Source organism: Paramisgurnus dabryanus, chromosome 6 (genome assembly GCF_030506205.2).
Source record: "Paramisgurnus dabryanus chromosome 6, PD_genome_1.1, whole genome shotgun sequence".
Lineage (NCBI taxonomy): Eukaryota > Metazoa > Chordata > Actinopteri > Cypriniformes > Cobitidae > Paramisgurnus > Paramisgurnus dabryanus.
The window spans coordinates 28,132,121-28,150,627 of record NC_133342.1 but is presented as its reverse complement, the minus strand read 5'-3'; the positions used below and the strand labels follow the sequence as shown (position 1 = coordinate 28,150,627).

The 18,507-nt window shown below is 38.3% G+C and overlaps 2 protein-coding genes and 1 non-coding gene across 3 annotated transcripts; 2 read left to right on the top strand and 1 right to left on the bottom strand.

The window, feature by feature from the left end:
- Window positions 1-10,189: 10,189 nt before the first annotated feature.
- On the bottom strand, window positions 10,190-15,478 carry rdh10b (retinol dehydrogenase 10b). Its single transcript, XM_065276440.2, has 6 exons — window positions 14,821-15,478; window positions 14,502-14,737; window positions 11,506-11,604; window positions 11,277-11,422; window positions 10,993-11,124; window positions 10,190-10,899 (listed from the first exon to the last, which is right to left on the bottom strand). Exons 1-6 carry the CDS (start codon window positions 15,092-15,094, stop codon window positions 10,776-10,778), a joined length of 1,011 nt encoding a protein of 336 aa, XP_065132512.1. The 5' UTR covers window positions 15,095-15,478; the 3' UTR covers window positions 10,190-10,775.
- A 54-nt stretch (window positions 15,479-15,532) lies between these two features.
- Window positions 15,533-18,424, top strand: rpl7 (ribosomal protein L7). The gene is made up of 7 exons (XM_065276441.2): window positions 15,533-15,589; window positions 16,149-16,251; window positions 16,343-16,509; window positions 16,719-16,856; window positions 17,192-17,301; window positions 17,395-17,612; window positions 18,364-18,424. Exons 1-6 carry the CDS (start codon window positions 15,576-15,578, stop codon window positions 17,601-17,603), a joined length of 741 nt encoding a protein of 246 aa, XP_065132513.1. The 5' UTR covers window positions 15,533-15,575; the 3' UTR covers window positions 17,604-17,612; window positions 18,364-18,424.
- On the top strand, window positions 16,558-16,647 carry LOC135767535 (small nucleolar SNORD12/SNORD106). Its single transcript, XR_010542070.1, has one exon. It is a non-coding gene; the product is annotated as a small nucleolar SNORD12/SNORD106 (small nucleolar RNA).
- Window positions 18,425-18,507: the final 83 nt, after the last annotated feature.

The following is an 18,507-nucleotide window of genomic DNA, read 5'->3' as shown; positions in this document are numbered from 1 at the left end:
TAACATGAACTAAAACCTTTATGTCAATATGTCATTTTGAACTATGGCCTTCAAGTTTTAATTTTATAGTTGTCCACCAGGTGGCGCTATTTTTACCATTTCATGCATTCATCAAAATGTCACAATTTTTGCTGTTTTCTGCAGACCGCATTGCTAATGAAAAGATATAATGTTGAAAATGTGTGTGTCTGTGTGTGTGTTTAAAAAAAGTGTTTCTGAGTGTTAAGGGGTGGAGGTGATGTCGGGGTGGGGTCACCGGATCAGTGTTGAGTTGGGCACGAGGGGCATATTCAACATATCCAAATTCTAGTTAGAAGACCACATTCTAGTTATAAACGAATTCAGTAAAAAAACGATGATAAGCCAGAACCTAAACAAAATCAATCTTCAATTTGGTTCTTGCTCATGTTGTTTATGCAAGTACACTGCTATAAGTATGAACAGGCATTACAGCACACATAAGGCTCTAGAAATAATCATGCACTTCAAGAGTGAGGATGGCTCCTCATCTTCCTCCGAGGATTCTGATGTCGACACGGAGGCCTCAGAGGTAGGAGTAGACCAGCTGGAGTCTAATTCATTAGAGGGATCTTCAGAAGACTTGTCAGAAGGTGAGAGCGGAGAGGAGATGGATGAAGTGGCGGCAGGTTGGACGTCAAAAATGGAAAAATCTTCTGGTCTCCCACAAACACGGAGACGCTCCGCTACTTCCCAGCAGCCAGAGATTTGATCCCAGGGATACACAATATGCCACTGCCCGAATCAGTGCCCTAAATTCAAGCTTTTCATTGATGCTGATGCATGAAATCGTGCAGCATATTGGGGCCATGACAGACCTACATGGGAGACAGTCATAGACTGGAGAGATCTTGAGACAGAGAAACTGCAGGCTTATGTGGGGCTGCTCATTCTGGCCGGTGTTTACAAAAAAATCAGTGGCGGCTGGTGACTTCTTTTTTTCAATGTTGATACCAATCTTTGAACCATCCTAGGGTATAATAATAATTATAATCAAATTGTAGTTTAAATGTGTTTTTTGGAAAATAAGTTTTTTTTGTTTTTTCTGTTAAAATCAAGGGTTAATGTAAACAAACTGGCATGTAAAGGGTTAAAATGTTCCACAAATTTAATTTTGATATGTATGTTTCAGGAAGAAGTTGTTCTAAAAGACTGAATCGTTTAATGTGGAAAAAATATTGATGTATGATATTTTTAGAGCAGTTTTTGGGAAGGTGACATTCTTTGGCCTTAGGATCACAAGTGTGAGTTTTTTATCAAATCTGATCCTGTTCAAAAAATAACAATGCATCAAAATCAATGTTGCTACCAATCTTTGACCCATCCCAGTGTATAATAATAATAATAATAATAATAATCACATGGTAGTTCAAATGTGTTTTTTTTTATTTTTTGTTTTTTTTCTGTAAAAAACAAGGGTTAATGTAAACAAATGGGCATATAAAGGGTTAAAATTTCCACAAATGTAATTAATTTTTCATATGTATGTTTCAGGCAGAAGTAGTTCTAAAAGATTGAATTGTTTAAAGTGAAAAAATATTGATGTATGATATTTTAAGAGCAGTTTTTGGGAAGGTGGCATTTTTTGGCCTTAGGAACACTTACGTAAGTTTTTTTAAGGATCTCTTGAGGGTTAACAATCTTTTATAAACATGCCTTAGAAAAAGATGTTACTGGTTATACGGAGACAAATCAACGTCATTGCCAAATTTCAGATGAGACAGCTCAAACGTGTTTTAGTCTAGGACTAGCCTTAAGCTTTGTCTGTGAAACCAGGGGAAAATATTGTAGTAGGGCATTAGGCAACAAAAACTAGAAGTTGCAAAATACAGTGATTCCTGGTATTTTATACACTTATGGCGTGGGGGTTATTACTGTTATGTATTCTTCATTCGTTTTAAATTGTGAATCATCTGTGTATGATAAACGTGATTGATGATGAGCCTATAAGTAGTCTAGGCTGTTTCTAAAAGGTTAACACCGTTCCATAGTAAATTCATCATAAAAGTTTTCCTATGAAGTCATGAATGCTTTCAGATCTTCCTCATGTGATATCTCCACTTCTGAGATTGCATTTCTATCGCAATGTAATGGCATCATCCAAATGAGTATAGTGGGAGTCAGCATCATTTCCTGTCTAAGGGAATGGTATATGTCAGTGAAATTTATTATCTGTTGGACTATTCTCTGTAGCATTTTCCAGCTGCTGGCTGAAGTCTTGTAGTCAATGGATTAGGAAGCCCCATAGAGCAACGTTTGTCTTTCCATGGCCTTTCCATGGAATCATTAGTGAGTTACATACCAACAGTGCTCTGATATAAACTAAAGTTCATTTGTTTATTCATTTGATATTTACTTAGTTGCATAAACGTGTACATGAAAGCTTATTTTTTTCTTTTACATTCTTCTAACCATATTAGCAATTCCAATGTATTTCAGCAAAACTTTCTTTCTGTAAACATTTATATATACATTTTAATAATGTAAATCCCACAAATACATAATTTATTAGAAGTACAACATCTTCCGTTGCATAATTTAACAGACAACACATATTTCAGTGAGAGCATGTTACAAATACATTGCTGGACATGGACCAAACATTCATTCACGCCTTTGTCTCTAATGAGAATTTGTACATGAGGTTCTTTATTGTTTTGTGTTAGATAGGCTGAAAGTAAAATGATCTAATCCATGGACTGGGATCTTCTGTTTGCTTTTTATTAAATAATCCATTCGTTTACGGTCTAGTTTTTCAGATGTGTCAACATTTTAGAGATTCTTTTGTCGTGGAATTTTAGCCGCATCAAATAATACTCACTAAGAGTCAAAGTCAAGGATCACACAGACACACTGTCGACAGAATTTTCTTTGTCTGAATTTTATATATTCTGCAGAATAGGCTCTCACCCCCATGGTGCTAGAAGTTTAAAAACCTAAGAGCCCCGATCACAAGGTTGAAGACACATTTATAGTAAGATGCTGAAACACGTACAATCATCCGTTTCTACGTCATTTAGAAGATAGCCTTCAGTTGTCAGTGATTAAGCGCAAAAACCGTTAAACATAATCATAAAGGACAGTACATGCTGGTACATGATGTTTAAGTCCTTCCTTGGACATTGTACTTGCTGAAAAGACAGAAAGAGCATAATTCTGTACGTTAGCAGAAAAACATGATCTCCATATGAATCACAATTTGTGAGCTTCAGATTGTTATTAAAAAATGAAAAATAGGATGAAAAATAAAACATAATAATATGAAAATAAAAGCATAATAAAAGTCCTCCACTACACTCCTCCCTTTTTATGATTTATTCATAACTTCATTTACTGTCATCGTTACGGAGCTCTGGTTATTACCCTTAACCATAGTGTACATATAGTTCTGTGCAGTTGCAAAAGTAAAAATGCACACACACATAGTATGATCATGAATCTCATTTTTGAAAGAAGAAAAATAGTTTGTTTTCTTGAAGAAATTGAGCACAGTTAGAGTTGGGGTCGTGAGCCCTTGATGATTCCGGATTGAGCACAGTTAGAGTTGGGGTCGTGAGCCCTGAGCACAGTTAGAGTTGGGGTCGTGAGCCCTGAGCACAGTTAGAGTTGGGGTCGTGAGCCCTTGTTGATCAATTTCCTTTGTAGGTTTGGGTTTGGTAGGACCACACGGTGCAGTCGTGCCAAGCTATCCTGCTTTCTTGTTCGAATGAAATTATCTTAGTGTCTAAATTAATGTGGGGTCTCAAAGCTGGTGTTGTAATTACAGTTATTAAGCTGCAAGCGTCGTGTCGATTACCCACATTAAAGATGTCGTGTGCGTGTGTCCAAACCAAACCCAGAATACTGGAGTCGTCCTCCAATACTTTGTGAGCTGTTGCAGTTCTCTTGTGTCGTTCTTCGTATAAACTTGCAGTATACAGGTATCTGTGGTTCCCACCAATACGAAAAAGTGGTCCGTAGCAGTCGACTAGCCGTCCTCCCTTTGGTTTACACCTTGCAGTCCAGGACCAACCCTCCGGCAATGGGCAGCGTGCACCCATGTGGCACGCTCCGCGACCTTCACAGCGGTGTGAGTCGTCAGCAGAACCTGAAATGGCCCCTCCCACCGTCTGGCTTTCCAGGATTTCCTCCTGAGGTTCTTTACCACCACGTAATCCCCTGGTTTGATGTTGTGTAATGGTTCTTCTACTGGACGGGGTAGGGCTGATTTAACCTGCTTTGGAGATATTTTGAAATACAGAGGACATAGAAATACAATATTGCAACATGTCATTTTCATTTTGAAGAGTATCGCATGTCACCGTGGTCCCCATGTGTCAACCTAGCAAAATGGGAATAAAAATGTTTAGGTAAGCAAGGTTTTTGATTTGGACCCATCCAAATCCCTTCAGGAGTTTTGGTTGCTCCACACGATTTCCATAGAGCTATTTCTGTTGGAAGAGAAAATGTTTGCATGCTTATTAGTGACTCCTGTGGTGTTTCGGCTTCCTTTTCCTGGGAAATCTGTGTAAGAGAAACGTTTTTGTTAGTAGTCATGAGAGATGCTTCCGCATATGTGCGTGCATTTCCTCTGGAGATCACGTCCTGTTCCTTGGTGTGTGCTTTGCATTTGCACACAGCTATTTGAGAAAGGAGTAAAATTTGTTATAGGAGAGAAACTGTCAGTAAAATCAGCAGTCAATGTAAATGGTTAGAGATTGATTAGTAGCAAGTTGACAAGCTTGTGTTAGTGCATGCAATTCAGCCACCTTTGCAGATTTGTGAGGTGGTAAGCATCCGGATTTCACTACTTCAAAGTCAGACACAACTGCCCACCCCATCCTATTTATGCCTCTGTCATCTCTGGAAGAGGAACCATCCACATAATATGTGAGGGTGCATTTAGGTATGGGTGTGTCAGCAAGGTCAGGCCTTGGTGTGCATACTTCCGGTAGGGCAGACAAACAACAATGTGGTGTACCTTCATCAGGTGTAGGTAACAATGTTGCCGGGTTTAGCACTGTACATCTTTCAACTGTGACATTAGACATCTGAAACAATGCACAGGAATAACGCAGCCATCTTGCTGCAGACAAGTGAGATGTGCGCTGTTCAAGCCCTGAGACATCCTGGTAGGCCCCTGGCCACCGCATCAAGGCGTCCTGAAAAATATGCAACTGGTCTCAACTTGTCACCATGTTCTTGCAACAAAACAGATGTCATATAGCCATTTCTTTCATCCACCATTTGAATAAAAGGCTTTTTTGGATATGGCAGCCCCAAAGTGGGTGCCTGCTGTAATGTCTGTTTTAGTTCCACAAATGCCCTTTCAGCCTTCTCTGTCCATTCTACCTTTTCTGATGGTGCCAAAGGTTTCTCATAAATCATGTCATGCAATGGTTGTTGCATCTCAGAATAATTAGCAATAAAAGTCCTGCAATATGATGTCATACCCAAGAATGACATCACCTGTTTCTTTGTAATGGGTTTTGGTATGTTAGCTATTGCCTCTATTCTCTTTGGAGAGAGAGACTTACCCATAGGTGTAATTTCATGTCCTAGAAAGGTTACTTTCTGGACAGAGCACTGTACCTTTTTGGGGTTGACCTTGTGGCCCTCCTCAGCTAGATGAGTGAGCAGCCGTATGGTGTTGTCTGTGCACGACTGCTGAGTCGGTGCCGCCACCAAGAGGTCATCCACGTACTGCAATAAAGCAACATCATCATCCAACACAAGTGTCTGTAATGAACAATGCAATGCAGAGTTTGTAAATAGTGCGGCTCTCGCTATACCCCTTAAATGTAAAATCAAACCAAAACTGGCTATCAGAATGGACAGGAACTCTGAAGAATGCACTTGAAATATCCACTACACTGAAAACCACTGGCCATCAGCTGGTATCTGTGAGAGAATTGTGTAAGGGTTTGGCACGTGAGGTGCTCTTGCTTGTACCGCAGCATTTACTGCTTGGAGGTCTTGAACAAACCTCCACTCTGTGGGCTGACCTGCTTCTCTGACCTTTTGTACAGGAAAAATTGGTGTTCTTACAGGTGAGTGTGGGCAGGGAACAATTATCCCTTTCTCCAATAAGGCCTCAAATTACTGGCCTTATTCCCTCACGCGCCTCCCTTTTCAGAGGGTATTGAGGTTTACATGGTCTGTAATCACTTTTTGGGGTGATAACTACTGGTTCACACCCTTTAATCAAACCCACATCGTATTTATCTTTAGCCCACAGGTGGTCAGGTACATTGTCAAAAACCTCTTGCGGTAAATCAATGCTAGCACACGTCATGTGCGCTGGCAAAATGTTTTGTGAATTTGAGTCTACAGAGACAGCTTTCTGAATTACAACTCTCTCTCTCTCAGCAATGAAAAAAGAAACACAACTTCTCCTGTGTGCCGTTATCTGCTCTGAGAACTGCACGTTATCTGACAACATTTCCCAATCAACAGCCTCGCTGCAGGCTTTTGCAAATTCACCTGCTTTTTCCCATGGCTGACTGGTATTTTTTGCAATAGAAACATGGGGTACCGAATTTTCAACATCAAAAATTTGTTCTTGCTTTTCTGTCAATTTAACGAGTGCCACACACCATGAGTCATTCCAGCATATATGGGTTAAAGTCAAAACCCTCTGTCTTTACAGAAAACCATCTCTCTTGCCACTCTCTTTCTGTTATGTCAACAACATGAGCTTGTGCAATGCATGTTTTCAGCTGGAATGACCTCGCTGGCTTGTGGCAATCTTATCTTCCCTTCAGCATGCAACTCTTCATTCAGAAAGGCCCATTCATACAGTACACATATAACAGAGACACACACATAGATGACATTCTGGGATCCCAACAAGAAATATTCAGGCCTTGGTTGTTACATAAGATGCTAGCATTAATTTTACACATCAAATCCCTCCCCATGAGGTTTACCGGACACGCGTCAGATAAGAGGAACATATGCATAAGCTTGTTACCGTCATGCATACAACAGAGTGGAGCAGTAAATTCTTCCCTCACTATATGCCCCGTAGCACTCATAGATGAGTTAAACTGCCCACTCAAGGTGACAAATGGGAATTCATCTTTGCGTATGACAGAGTTGGTTGCACCAGAGTCTACCATAAAAAACAACAATGCCTGTCCCTCAACCATTATTTCTTCGAGAGGCAGTTTAGAGTATGCCTCTCGTTCAACATCAAGCAAAGCAAGTTCTTCATTGCATAGAGCGTTTCTTTCCCTTTCACACAGATCAGCGTCAGAAAAAACAGAATTAGCAAGCAGATAATATGGCATTTGAACCGCGGAAAAAAACAAGATTGGACTTACCCGCCTCCGTACGATGCTCCCCTTCCCCCTCCTGGCTTCAGTCGCCCCTTTCTTTACACACCGGCAGGTTTCCCGCGCTCCCTTGGGATTCCGGATGTCCCTTTAGTTTTCAGGAAATGGAAACATTGGTTTTTCAAATGTCCTTTCTGTCCGCAATACCAGCAAACATTTTCTTTCGGATCTCCTCTCCTCTTCTCTCATTCTCTCTGCTGCCCGTTCTCTCGGGAGCGTTGTCCTTGCGAAGAGAAATTGCGTTGTTATGTTGTGGCTGTGCCCATTCTCCTATCTTGGCAAAAGCTGAAGATAGCTGTTTCTCTGGTGAACGGCTTCTCTGCTGTTACCTTAGGCCTTGCCTCCCGTTCCGTCTTTATCTGAACATCATCTTTGTCCTCTTCAAAAGTGCTGTCAAGGATGTGGATGATCTCTGATTCTGGTCCACGTGGCAGTTCTTGCATCGGCGGTGGCGGGGGTGCAGAAGGTGGTGCTTGTCGTGCTGGCTGTTGTATCTGTGCGGCTTGTTGAGCTGGTTGTTGTATCTGTGCGATTTGTTGAGCAGGTGGTGGTGGAGGGCGACGTTGTGGAGGGGGTTGGAGGTCATCGTCCAGAAGCGGTACCCTTGTGAATTGGAAATGTACCCCAGGTGGGGTACGTGCAGGTGCATAGGGAGGAGGGGAAAAAAAAGAAAGTTAGGTTCATCATGTAATGAATCTGATGTAGGAAAAACATTTGCTTAATGTTTAGCTCTGACTTAGTCTGAGTCAGTTCGTCCTTGGTCTTTATCTTACTCTGTGCTCTCATTTCTCTGCCATCCGCAATGATATGGAGAAATGATATGATTATCCTTAATAAAATGAGTGCTTTTACACTCAGTGTTCCTTTAGGAGGAAAATCATACCTTTTCTCCCAGATTTTACGCTTTCCAACGCCCCCGTGCCCTTTGATTTGATCACTCGAGCATACACGCCATTTTCCAGATCCATTGACTTTGTACTCCCTTTCGAATTACCCTGACCCATGGTCACGAACGAAATAACGCTTACCGTATTATCTATTCAGATGCCACCACAACGGTTCTTTTCCAGATTCCGTCAGCTTTGACTTCAGAAATGGTTGAGACTCTCCCTTCCCTTAGGCCTGGGGTACGGAGCCCGAGACCTCTTGTCTCAGGGGTGATCAGTCAGTCTCTCCCAAACCTGGAGTCTACAGCTGTGGAATCCGCATCCTCGTCGCCATTATTGTCGTGGAATTTTAGCCGCATCAAATAATACTCACTAAGAGTCAAAGTCAAGGATCACACAGACACACTGTCGACAGAATTTTCTTTGTCTGAATTTTATATATTCTGCAGAATAGGCTCTCACCCCCATGGTGCTAGAAGTTTAAAAACCTAAGAGCCCCGATCACAAGTTTGAAGACACATTTATAGTAAGATGCTGAAACACGTACAATCATCTGTTTCTACGTCATTTAGAAGATAGCCTTCAGTTGTCAGTGATTAAGCGCAAAAACCGTTAAACATAATCATAAAGGACAGTACATGCTGGTACATGATGTTTAAGTCCTTCCTTGGACATTGTACTTGCTGAAAAGAGAGAAAGAGCATAATTCTGTACGTTAGCAGAAAAACATGATCTCCATATGAATCACAATTTGTGAGCTTCAGATTGTTATTAAAAAATGAAAAATAGGATGAAAAATAAAACATAATAATATGAAAATAAAAGCATAATAAAAGTCCTCCACTACACTTTCTAGAGAATATTTTAAAAGATTATTGTTTAAAACTATTTAAATTATAATAATCCCATCACAGATGTAAATTATTATGATGCAACTTCAATGATAAAAATGCTTCAAACGTGGAAAGAAATTACAACCTGTTTACCTTGATTTGTGCTTTTATTCCAGCTTCCAGTATACTGTAATATCTGATAATCAGCAGTATTATTTTCTAAAAAAAAAAATAAAAAAAAATAGGGGAACCATTTTAGCACTATATACCACCTCTGTAAAACCAAAAAGCGTGCTAAAGCATGACTACCACCACTTATGGATTACCAAAGCATAATAAGGTTCTACACAGGTGCTACACAGGTTCTACATAGGTTTTGTTTAGCACTAAAAATGGTTACCCTATGATTACAAACCAGTGAACTACTTTTATTTAGCACCATTTTTTGGTGTAAATTTAACACCTATTGTCAAAACCAATTCCATAGTGCAGATATATTTGCATACACACATTTCAAAGGTGCTCTACACACCATGTGCGTTTTCCTGATTTGACTATCACTAACTAAAGATTTCCATTTATCCTTGTGTGATTTTACAATCAATCTGGTATTTAAATGTGATTCCCTCCTTTTCACTAACAAGGATGTGTAACATTTCTCTATGGTGATTTCTACATGGAATCTTATGTGCGTGGGCTAGAAAAGACTCTTTATTTAAAATATTTATTTTCATAATGCCTTAGTATCCTATTCATCACTATGATAGGATCGCATAGAGGTGCAGGTGAAAGGAATAATAAAAATTGACTCTTGTTTCCAACTTTCAAAACCATAATCCAGATAAACGGTTTGTATTTTGTATAACTATAAATTACTTTGATAATATTCAACTTACTTTGTGTTGTTGGGAAAATAGAGACAAAGTATGTAATACTTAATACTCTATGCTTCAAATTTACACTAATTCATATGCTCAATTATTTTTGCAGTTATTCATTGGGATGTATTATTAAATAAATAAGTGGGAAGCACTATTCAAATATAGATGATGAAAACTTTGACCATGATTGCCAACATTTAACAATAAAAAAGAGACAGTGTTGACTCTCTTGCATTTATTTGGAAAATAATGTTTTTAGGCTAACCAATTTTCTGAAAACAAAACATTTACTATTTTATATAAACTCAAGTGAAATAACGTTGACAAAACTTATAGCCTATTGACCAAAAATGTATATATTTGATCAGAAAATTAGACAGCACACGATTTATTTGAAGTGACTATTTATTTAACAATAGGAAATTGTTGTAGTTTTCTAAAAATCTTTTGACATTCATTTGGCACTTGGCTAATTCAACACATGAGGACCACAAAAGGTTGCAATTAGAAATACTTTCAGTACACACAGTGCATATTTTAATGTTATATGGAGGATAAATCCTCTAAAGTGACAAGATCATGGAATGTTAAGAGAAAAAAAATTACCACATGAAAAACAAATATAACTGAATACATATAAATAGGGAAAATACATTTTTGTGCAATCTTAGGGTAACACGATACATTTCATAGGTTAAAGCTTATTGGTACATTATGTTCTAAATGTGTCATTTTGCAATTTGCAAATTTTACAGTTGCCACCTTAACATAATTTGAAAAACGGTCACTGTTCCAGTGGAACTACACAGAATTTAGCATCATTGCTCACAGTTGAACCAGTTAAATCCCGGTCTTCGATTCGTTGTTGTTTGTGGACTCCTTTCGTTGGGCCAGGAAGGGGTACATACATTTATCAGCACCGATAAATCTGTACATGCATACGACAGCATCAAATGGCAAAATTCTGTAAAATATAAAAGATTAAAGACCGTTGTTAACAGACAGTTAGAACTAAAATAGAAAACACTGGATGTATGAATATGCGTGGCATACATACGTTTTCATGAGGGTGACCATGTACATGACCCGTGGTGTGCAGATCATTGGTTGGTCTGTTAGTATAGCTCTCATGGCTTGTTGTACACAGTACTCTGGCTTAAGTGGTGGAAAAAATGGAGCCATTTCTTTCCTGTTTTAATCAATAAGAAAACAGTTAACAAACACAGAAATCAATTTAAATAATTTAATCAAGTTATGTTTATAAAAATGGAAAAAGGCAATTACATTAGATATTAGCATAAATGCCCTCAAAAGTAGAATAAAGATATGTAGAACACAAACCTAATTTTACAGCCTTTGAACATCCCAGTGTCTACCAAAAAGGGACAGACGAGAGTCATCTTGATTCCATCCTTATCTGCGGCTTTCATTTCATGGCTCAAAGACTCATGAAAGCCTATGGCACCAAACTTGCTTGCACAATAGTCCTACAATAAAAAGTAGAAAAGCGCAGTTTAGTAAATGTAACGATGCACTGAAGAAATAGGGAGACCAGAAATGCAAAATTTACCTCTACACCAGCAGTGGTGAACAAACCCAAAGAGCTGGCTACAGTTACAATGTGTCCATGATTCAGCTCCAGCATTGTGGGAAGGAAAGCTTTGGTCGTCTGTAAAAATAATAAAGATTCGTTTACACCAGGGGTGTCAAACATGCGGCCCGCGGGCCGGATACGGCCCGCAAAGGTGTCCAATCCGGCCCGCATGATGATTTATACAGTATTATTAAATATTAAATACATATTTTAAAAACCCTTTTAGGCGGGTGTCTAGTTCGTTCTAGTCAGTGTTCTAAAAGTGCTAACAACTTAGCAAGCTAAGAAAAACAAAATATCCACATTCTTATTAATGTTACAATGCTTGTCTAATCGATTTAATGTTCCCGATCAGATCTAAGTTAATATAAACACTAAATTTGCTGTTGTTGGCACACTTTGTAGACAAAAAATACAAAAAACCCATCACAAAATAACGACAGAGAACGGAAAGAGAGGCTTTTAGCAGCAGTTCAACATTGCAAACATGGATTCAAAGCTCCATCAAGCCAGCAGGTAAATCATATTGAATATTTAGCAGATTGTCACACTTTAATTATATTTCCCATTATAATCACTTGTCTAAGTTGATGCTAGTGATATAACACATAATATTTATAATACTTTATGAAAACCATAATAATAGTACCACCCCCCATAGTGCCATTTTTGGTTTGGGCCACTGCCCCATCTAGCATTTTCTAAATGACTGTTCTCATTAAAAATATATTCCAAAGAAAAGTGAATGGTTTATAAATAATTTTGGCATTAAGGCAAAAGAAGTTAAATTAAAGCAACACTAAAGACTTATTGCTCTTTGCTCCCCCTACAGGTTAGAAGCGTAATTGTTCATTAGCACTGTCGTAAATACTGCAGCATAGCTGGCTCTGATTGGATTGTAGGTCTGCCGTAAAGCAAGTTTTTGTAGTTTTCACTCGAACTACAGGACCACTACCCGACGGTTGGAAACTTCTTTAGTGCGGTTTTGGCCGATAGAGGGCTGCAAAGCGAATGTGAAAGTGCAATTCACCAGTGGTGGACAGTAACGAAGTAAATGTAATTCGTTACTGTACTTAAGTAGTTTTTTCGCGTATCTGTACTTTACTCAAGTACTTTTATTTTGGGAGACTTTTACTTTTACTTTACTACATTTTAAAGTCAAATATCTTACTTTTTACTCCACTACATTTTAAAAAATCGGTCGTTCCTTTTTATTTATCAGTGGATAAAAACGTAACTGGGCAAACTAAAGCTGCACAAAAAAACTAAGATGCACACGTGATGCGTCAAACCACCAATCAGGGTACAGCATGTGCTTCGTTTTAAACTTGTTTTGGTTGCCGCGCTGTTTTACGTAAGCTACGCGAGTCACGCGAGTGCAGCAGCCAGCCAATGCATCGTTTGGAAAATGAAACTGCATTCAAAAACAACGGAGGAGATAACTGACCCGTCACAACAACAATGGCCTTATTAACGCAAGTTTTTTTAAGTCCTTGAATAAAAGAACGTGTCATTCGTGTCTTCTCTGCCTGCCTTGAAACTGTGCTATTTCGTTTTAAAATAATATTCTTTCAAATCTAAGGAAACGCGTAGAGGTAAGCCATTTTTATTCTGGTTATATTTTTAAATTAGCAGTCTTAACAGTAGCTTGCAGAAAACTGTTAATTGTGTTGCTAAAATATATACGACGTTATCATGAATGAACTTTAAGCTATGCAGGCTGAAGCTATTTTTAGCCGTATAAGTTAGTTAACTGTTTCACTTAAGTTCATTGTATTTGAAGCTCAGTGCTCTGTTATTTTGAAATGACAATTAATCACTATCAACACTGTTGTAAAATATAAATGACATTTTGACTAGCCATGCAGTGTATGATGCTTAAACAGGCAGGTGGATTGGAGTGCTCCCTATTAACTGAGATTGTTATTAATATTTTCAAAAGTTTTGCTTCCAAAATATATAAATAGATTTAATTATGTATTACAATATACATATGACATGCTAAACCACATGAAACGTTTCTGAAATTATATTCTGTAAGGCTTGTTTTATTTGTCAAAGAGAGGGAGACTGATATCTAGATAACGTTATGTATATGTTTTGAAAACTATTGTGAACCTGTGCTTAAGTCAAGTTTTTATTACACTTAAACTGATAAATTATTTAGCAAATAAATCTTGAAATGAGACTTTCTGCTCTCAAATCCTATTATTTCATTTGATGCTAAAGGAAATTTTTTGTTTTTAAGGTTTTAGGCTTATGATAATTTTAATAGACATCAGTGTCTGATTTATTATTGTCCTTTTATTAATTGATTGGTTAGCCAAGAGAGTTATTTCACATAATTTGAGATTTGTGACAAAAATGATACGGCCATAATAAATCACAGTACTTTTGTACTTAAGTACATTTTGAGGCAGATACTTTTGTACTTTTAGTCAAGTAAAAATTTTAAGCAAGTACTTCTACTTTTACTTGAGTAATATTTTACCCTGGGTATCTTTACTTTTACTCAAGTACACGATTTGTGTAATTCGTCCACCACTGCAATTCACCCTGTTTTGAGTGGATGAACCACTGAAACTTTTTTGGAAATGTTATTTTAAGGTTAAAAAAACTCTTTGGTGTTGCTTTAAAGCTTTTCAACCTATAAGGCCAGTGGGTTTTGTTCAGATGTAAATTTGTGTGTATAATATACAGTATGAGTGTGACCTTATGAAATCTAGTTTTCACAGAGCTGTGTGTTTCTCTTGTTTTCTTGTTAAACAAACTAATTAATTGGTTTGTTTAGTTAATTTTAACACAATTATCAGCACACTAAGGTTTAAAAAAATTATTCGGCCCGCATTTCATGGCGTTATTTATCATCCGGCCCTCAGCCTAAAATGAGTTTGACACCCCTGGTTTACACTAAAAAAGGCTGTAAAAGTGAGTGAGATCAAAAACTTGTGAATAAGACTGATTAAACTGACCCAGAAGTGAGCATGGCAGTTGACCATCATTGTTCTTTCAATGAGCTCGTCCGGGCACTCGAGAAGATGATGTCCCGAGACAACACCAGCGTTGTTGATCAACACGTCGATATTGCCCACATCTTTTTGCACCTTTTCTGCCGTAGAATATACACTCTCGCGTTTACTTACGTCGCAGACGTACGTATAAACTTTTGGTTGAAAAAGAGGCAACTCTTGAACACTGCCCGAAGACACTGAAATCAGAAAACAAGTGCAGGTTAAGTATCTTATGTAAAGTACAAATTCAGAACTAAGAACGAATTCAAACGGAGTTCACCTTCAGTGCAGCTTATCTCTTTGTAGATTTCACGCACCAGTTCGGCTGTTTCTTCGTTACTCTGTCTGTTTATGTCCCAAAGTACAAGAGTCGCTCGTCTCCGAGCAAACTCGAGCGCAAAGAGCCGCCCTAGACCGCTACCTGCACCGGTAATAACACATACCTGACCCTCCACACTTTTCTCGCGTGGACTAATAAACCATTTACCTCCGGCCAACACAAATGACCAGAATATTTTGAAAGTGACCACGAACAATTCAGCGAAGATATTCATGATCCAGTAGTTTGTGTGAAACCAAATCTAAGCAAGACAGAATCCTCAGAAATACAGCCGAAACAAAAAGACCTTGTCGGAACTTAAACGCAAGTTAATTCCTACAGCTTCACGATGAAGTCTACACATAACAATGTTCGCTTGCGGATCTCGAGCTCTTTAAATACGATCGGCATGCTTCATAACTTTCCACGCATGTGTTGATTCAGCCAGCTATGCAAAACAGTAGTGGCGTGTACGTCATATTTACACAAAGTAATGTTATTTTCAGATTATCTCTCAACTTAATGTCTTTTTAGGTGTACAACACATTACGTTGCACAAATAATATTTTAATTATGTTTAATAACGAGGATAGTATGTTTTTTAGTTAAAAATACAGGCAGCAGAACTAGACACCTAACGTTAACCGGAAGCATGACGGACCCAGCTTATAACACGCCGCTGCGCATGCGTAGAATCCTCTTTTACTGTAGGGATAATGGCGGGTGAAAAGTAAGTCAGATTCTGTGCTGTTTGAATCTTATTTCATCGGTTAAAATATCGCTCATACAATGCTGTTTAGAGTTTGAATGAGCAGTGTGTGTCTATATAAGTATAATAAGAGGGATATTGGACACAAAAAGTGTATGATGAATCAATACATTTGATATGAATGGCGTGTTGTCTGTTTGGCTCGAGTCGGTATAACAACATGTGGAAGCTGTTCGTGTGACAAAAATAAGATGTGTCAAACCTTTGTTTGTGTTCGTTAATATTGCGTACGGTCGCGAGATAATTATTTTGTAGTTCATAAGTGTTTAAATGTCAGTAGCTAAATGCTAGGTGATTGTGGCATTAGCATAATGCTAAGTTATTCCGTTGGCTTGCAGCACATTAGATAATTTTATTAATACTAATATTATGGTTATGCTGCCAGATATTACAATAAAGCGAAATTATAAAACACAGATAGGTTGTGTCGTAAGTGTCACATGCTTGTCATGATAGCCTGGTCTGCCTAAATATAAAAAAGACACATGTGCTTCATCATTTTTTTTTTTTTTTTTTTTAGAGAGAAGAAGGTTCCCTCAGTCCCCGAAAGCCTTTTGAAGAGCCGCAAGCGGTTCGCGGCAATCAAGGCTGTGCGTCTGAAGAAGATGCGTGCCGACAAAAAGGTTGGTTTTACCCGCTAACCTTGTTCATACCTCTATCAAAATGTGTCAAAGCATCATCATGAAGTAACTACATCTCATCTCTGACCCACAGGCCCGCAAAGTCACCAGGAAGCTCATCTTCAAGCGAGCTGAAGCTTACCACAAGGAATACAGGCAGATGTACAGACGTGAGATCCGCATGGGCAGAATGGCTCGCAGGGCAGGCAACTTCTACGTCCCAGCTGAACCCAAACTGGCTTTTGTCATCAGGATCAGAGGGTAAATAAAATTTTTGGTAGTTCCATTTGTGAGCATGAGATTACACGGCATGTGGTTAATGATGTTGCTCTTTTTTCCCCGTCATATCGACCATGGTGATTTCTCTTGAAAATAAGCCAAATTCTCTGAAACCACAACCTAGCAAAAAATAACGTCTTGCATGAAATTGTCATCTTAAAGTTTTGATAAGATGCAATTTCTGTCTCCAGTATCAACGGTGTCAGCCCCAAAGTCCGCAAGGTGCTTCAGCTTCTTCGTCTCCGCCAGATCTTCAATGGTGTCTTTGTCAAATTGAACAAGGCTTCCATCAACATGCTTCGTATTGCAGAGCCCTACATTGCATGGGGGTATGTGAAGCTGTCTTTAATTAGTTTTAATTACTGTTGTACAGTGTGTATGTACATATGGTCCTGTAAAACCTGGACATAGGAGGACATTTTGTCATTATGCATGTTTTTATAAGGTCTGATTTAGTTCATCAACTAGAGGTTTACATTTGTGAGGGCAATGTTTATTGATTAATGACTGAAAAAATATACATTTAGTTAAAACATGCAGATACCCTTTTTTTTTTCAGGTGTTTCATGTTTAGAGTTAAAATTGTTTGTGATGTCATGATAACTATACTTGCATATTAAGTTTAACTTAGGTTTGCTTGATTGTCTCTCTTCTTGCCTTTCAGCTACCCCAATCTTAAATCTGTACGCGAGCTTACCTACAAGCGTGGATATGGCAAGATCAACAAACAGCGCATTGGACTTACAGATAACTCCCTTATCGAGAAGACTCTTGGTAGGCACCTATTCGACTGTAACAAGCAAATACCAATGTTAGTTTAAGCAAAATTTTCTAGATTCAATTAAGGTATGATATAAATCCCTCCAGGTCAGTATGGAATCATCTGCATTGAGGATCTCATCCATGAGATTTACACTGTCGGAAAGAACTTCAAAGCTGCCAACAACTTTCTCTGGCCATTCAAGCTGTCCTCTCCCCGAGGAGGCATGAACAAGAAGACCACCCACTTTGTAGAAGGTGGTGATGCAGGAAACAGGGAGGACCAGATCAACAGAATGATCAGGAGAATGAACTAAGAGCACTTGGTGAGCACCTGACATGGGGTAGATGCCTCATTTTTTTACAGTTATTCACTTTATTACTGCTTGCACATGCAGACTGAAGTGAAGACTTTGGGATTATATGATCTGAGTGATGTTAGTGTTGCAGAACAATGGTTACTTGCGCCATCATGCATTAAACCCCAGTATAGTAGCTGGACATTCTTTCATGCTAATAAACGTCATGCTAAGTTTTATACCGTTATTTTTACCTCTTAAGACCTGGATGTCCACCTGTTGTACACAAACATGAACAAATACAGTTTCATGTTCTTAAAAAAATATTTGATTATATTTATTGGTTCTTACTTACTCCAAAATAGCTGGTAGAAATCTGAAAAAGACAAACTAAAGCTCTGGTCTTAGGAGGTTATAGGCGTTTTTATTCTTATGTGTTTAGTAAATATTTAGACTTTGATTGTGTGTCGTAACCATGAACTTTAGGAATGACTTGATTTGGCATAAGTTGATCATGGCTTTACCTGTAAACAATAGGCTAGAATACATTAGAGGATGCACTGATATATTTCAGACCTTTTAAAAGTTGATGAAGTGTGCTTTAGCCACTTTAAAAATCATTGGGATTCATTCATGAAACTCAGTAAGTTTCTTATGGTTAAAGAGCGGTTTTAGTTTTTAGCTTGAGTAAAAACTAATACATAGATAATGTCCTTCTAGTTAAAGTTCAAGTGATTGCTAAATATCAGCTCTCATCTCATTATTTTTCTCTCCACAGGTTTTTGGAACGTTTCTCCTGTTGGTCTGTGAAAAAAAATAAAACCATTTACATAAAGACAGTTTTTGAGAGGTTTCTTTGAACTTGGCATCCCTTTATTGAAGTTGTACACAAGCTGATCGACCTTAATGGTGTTTGACAATG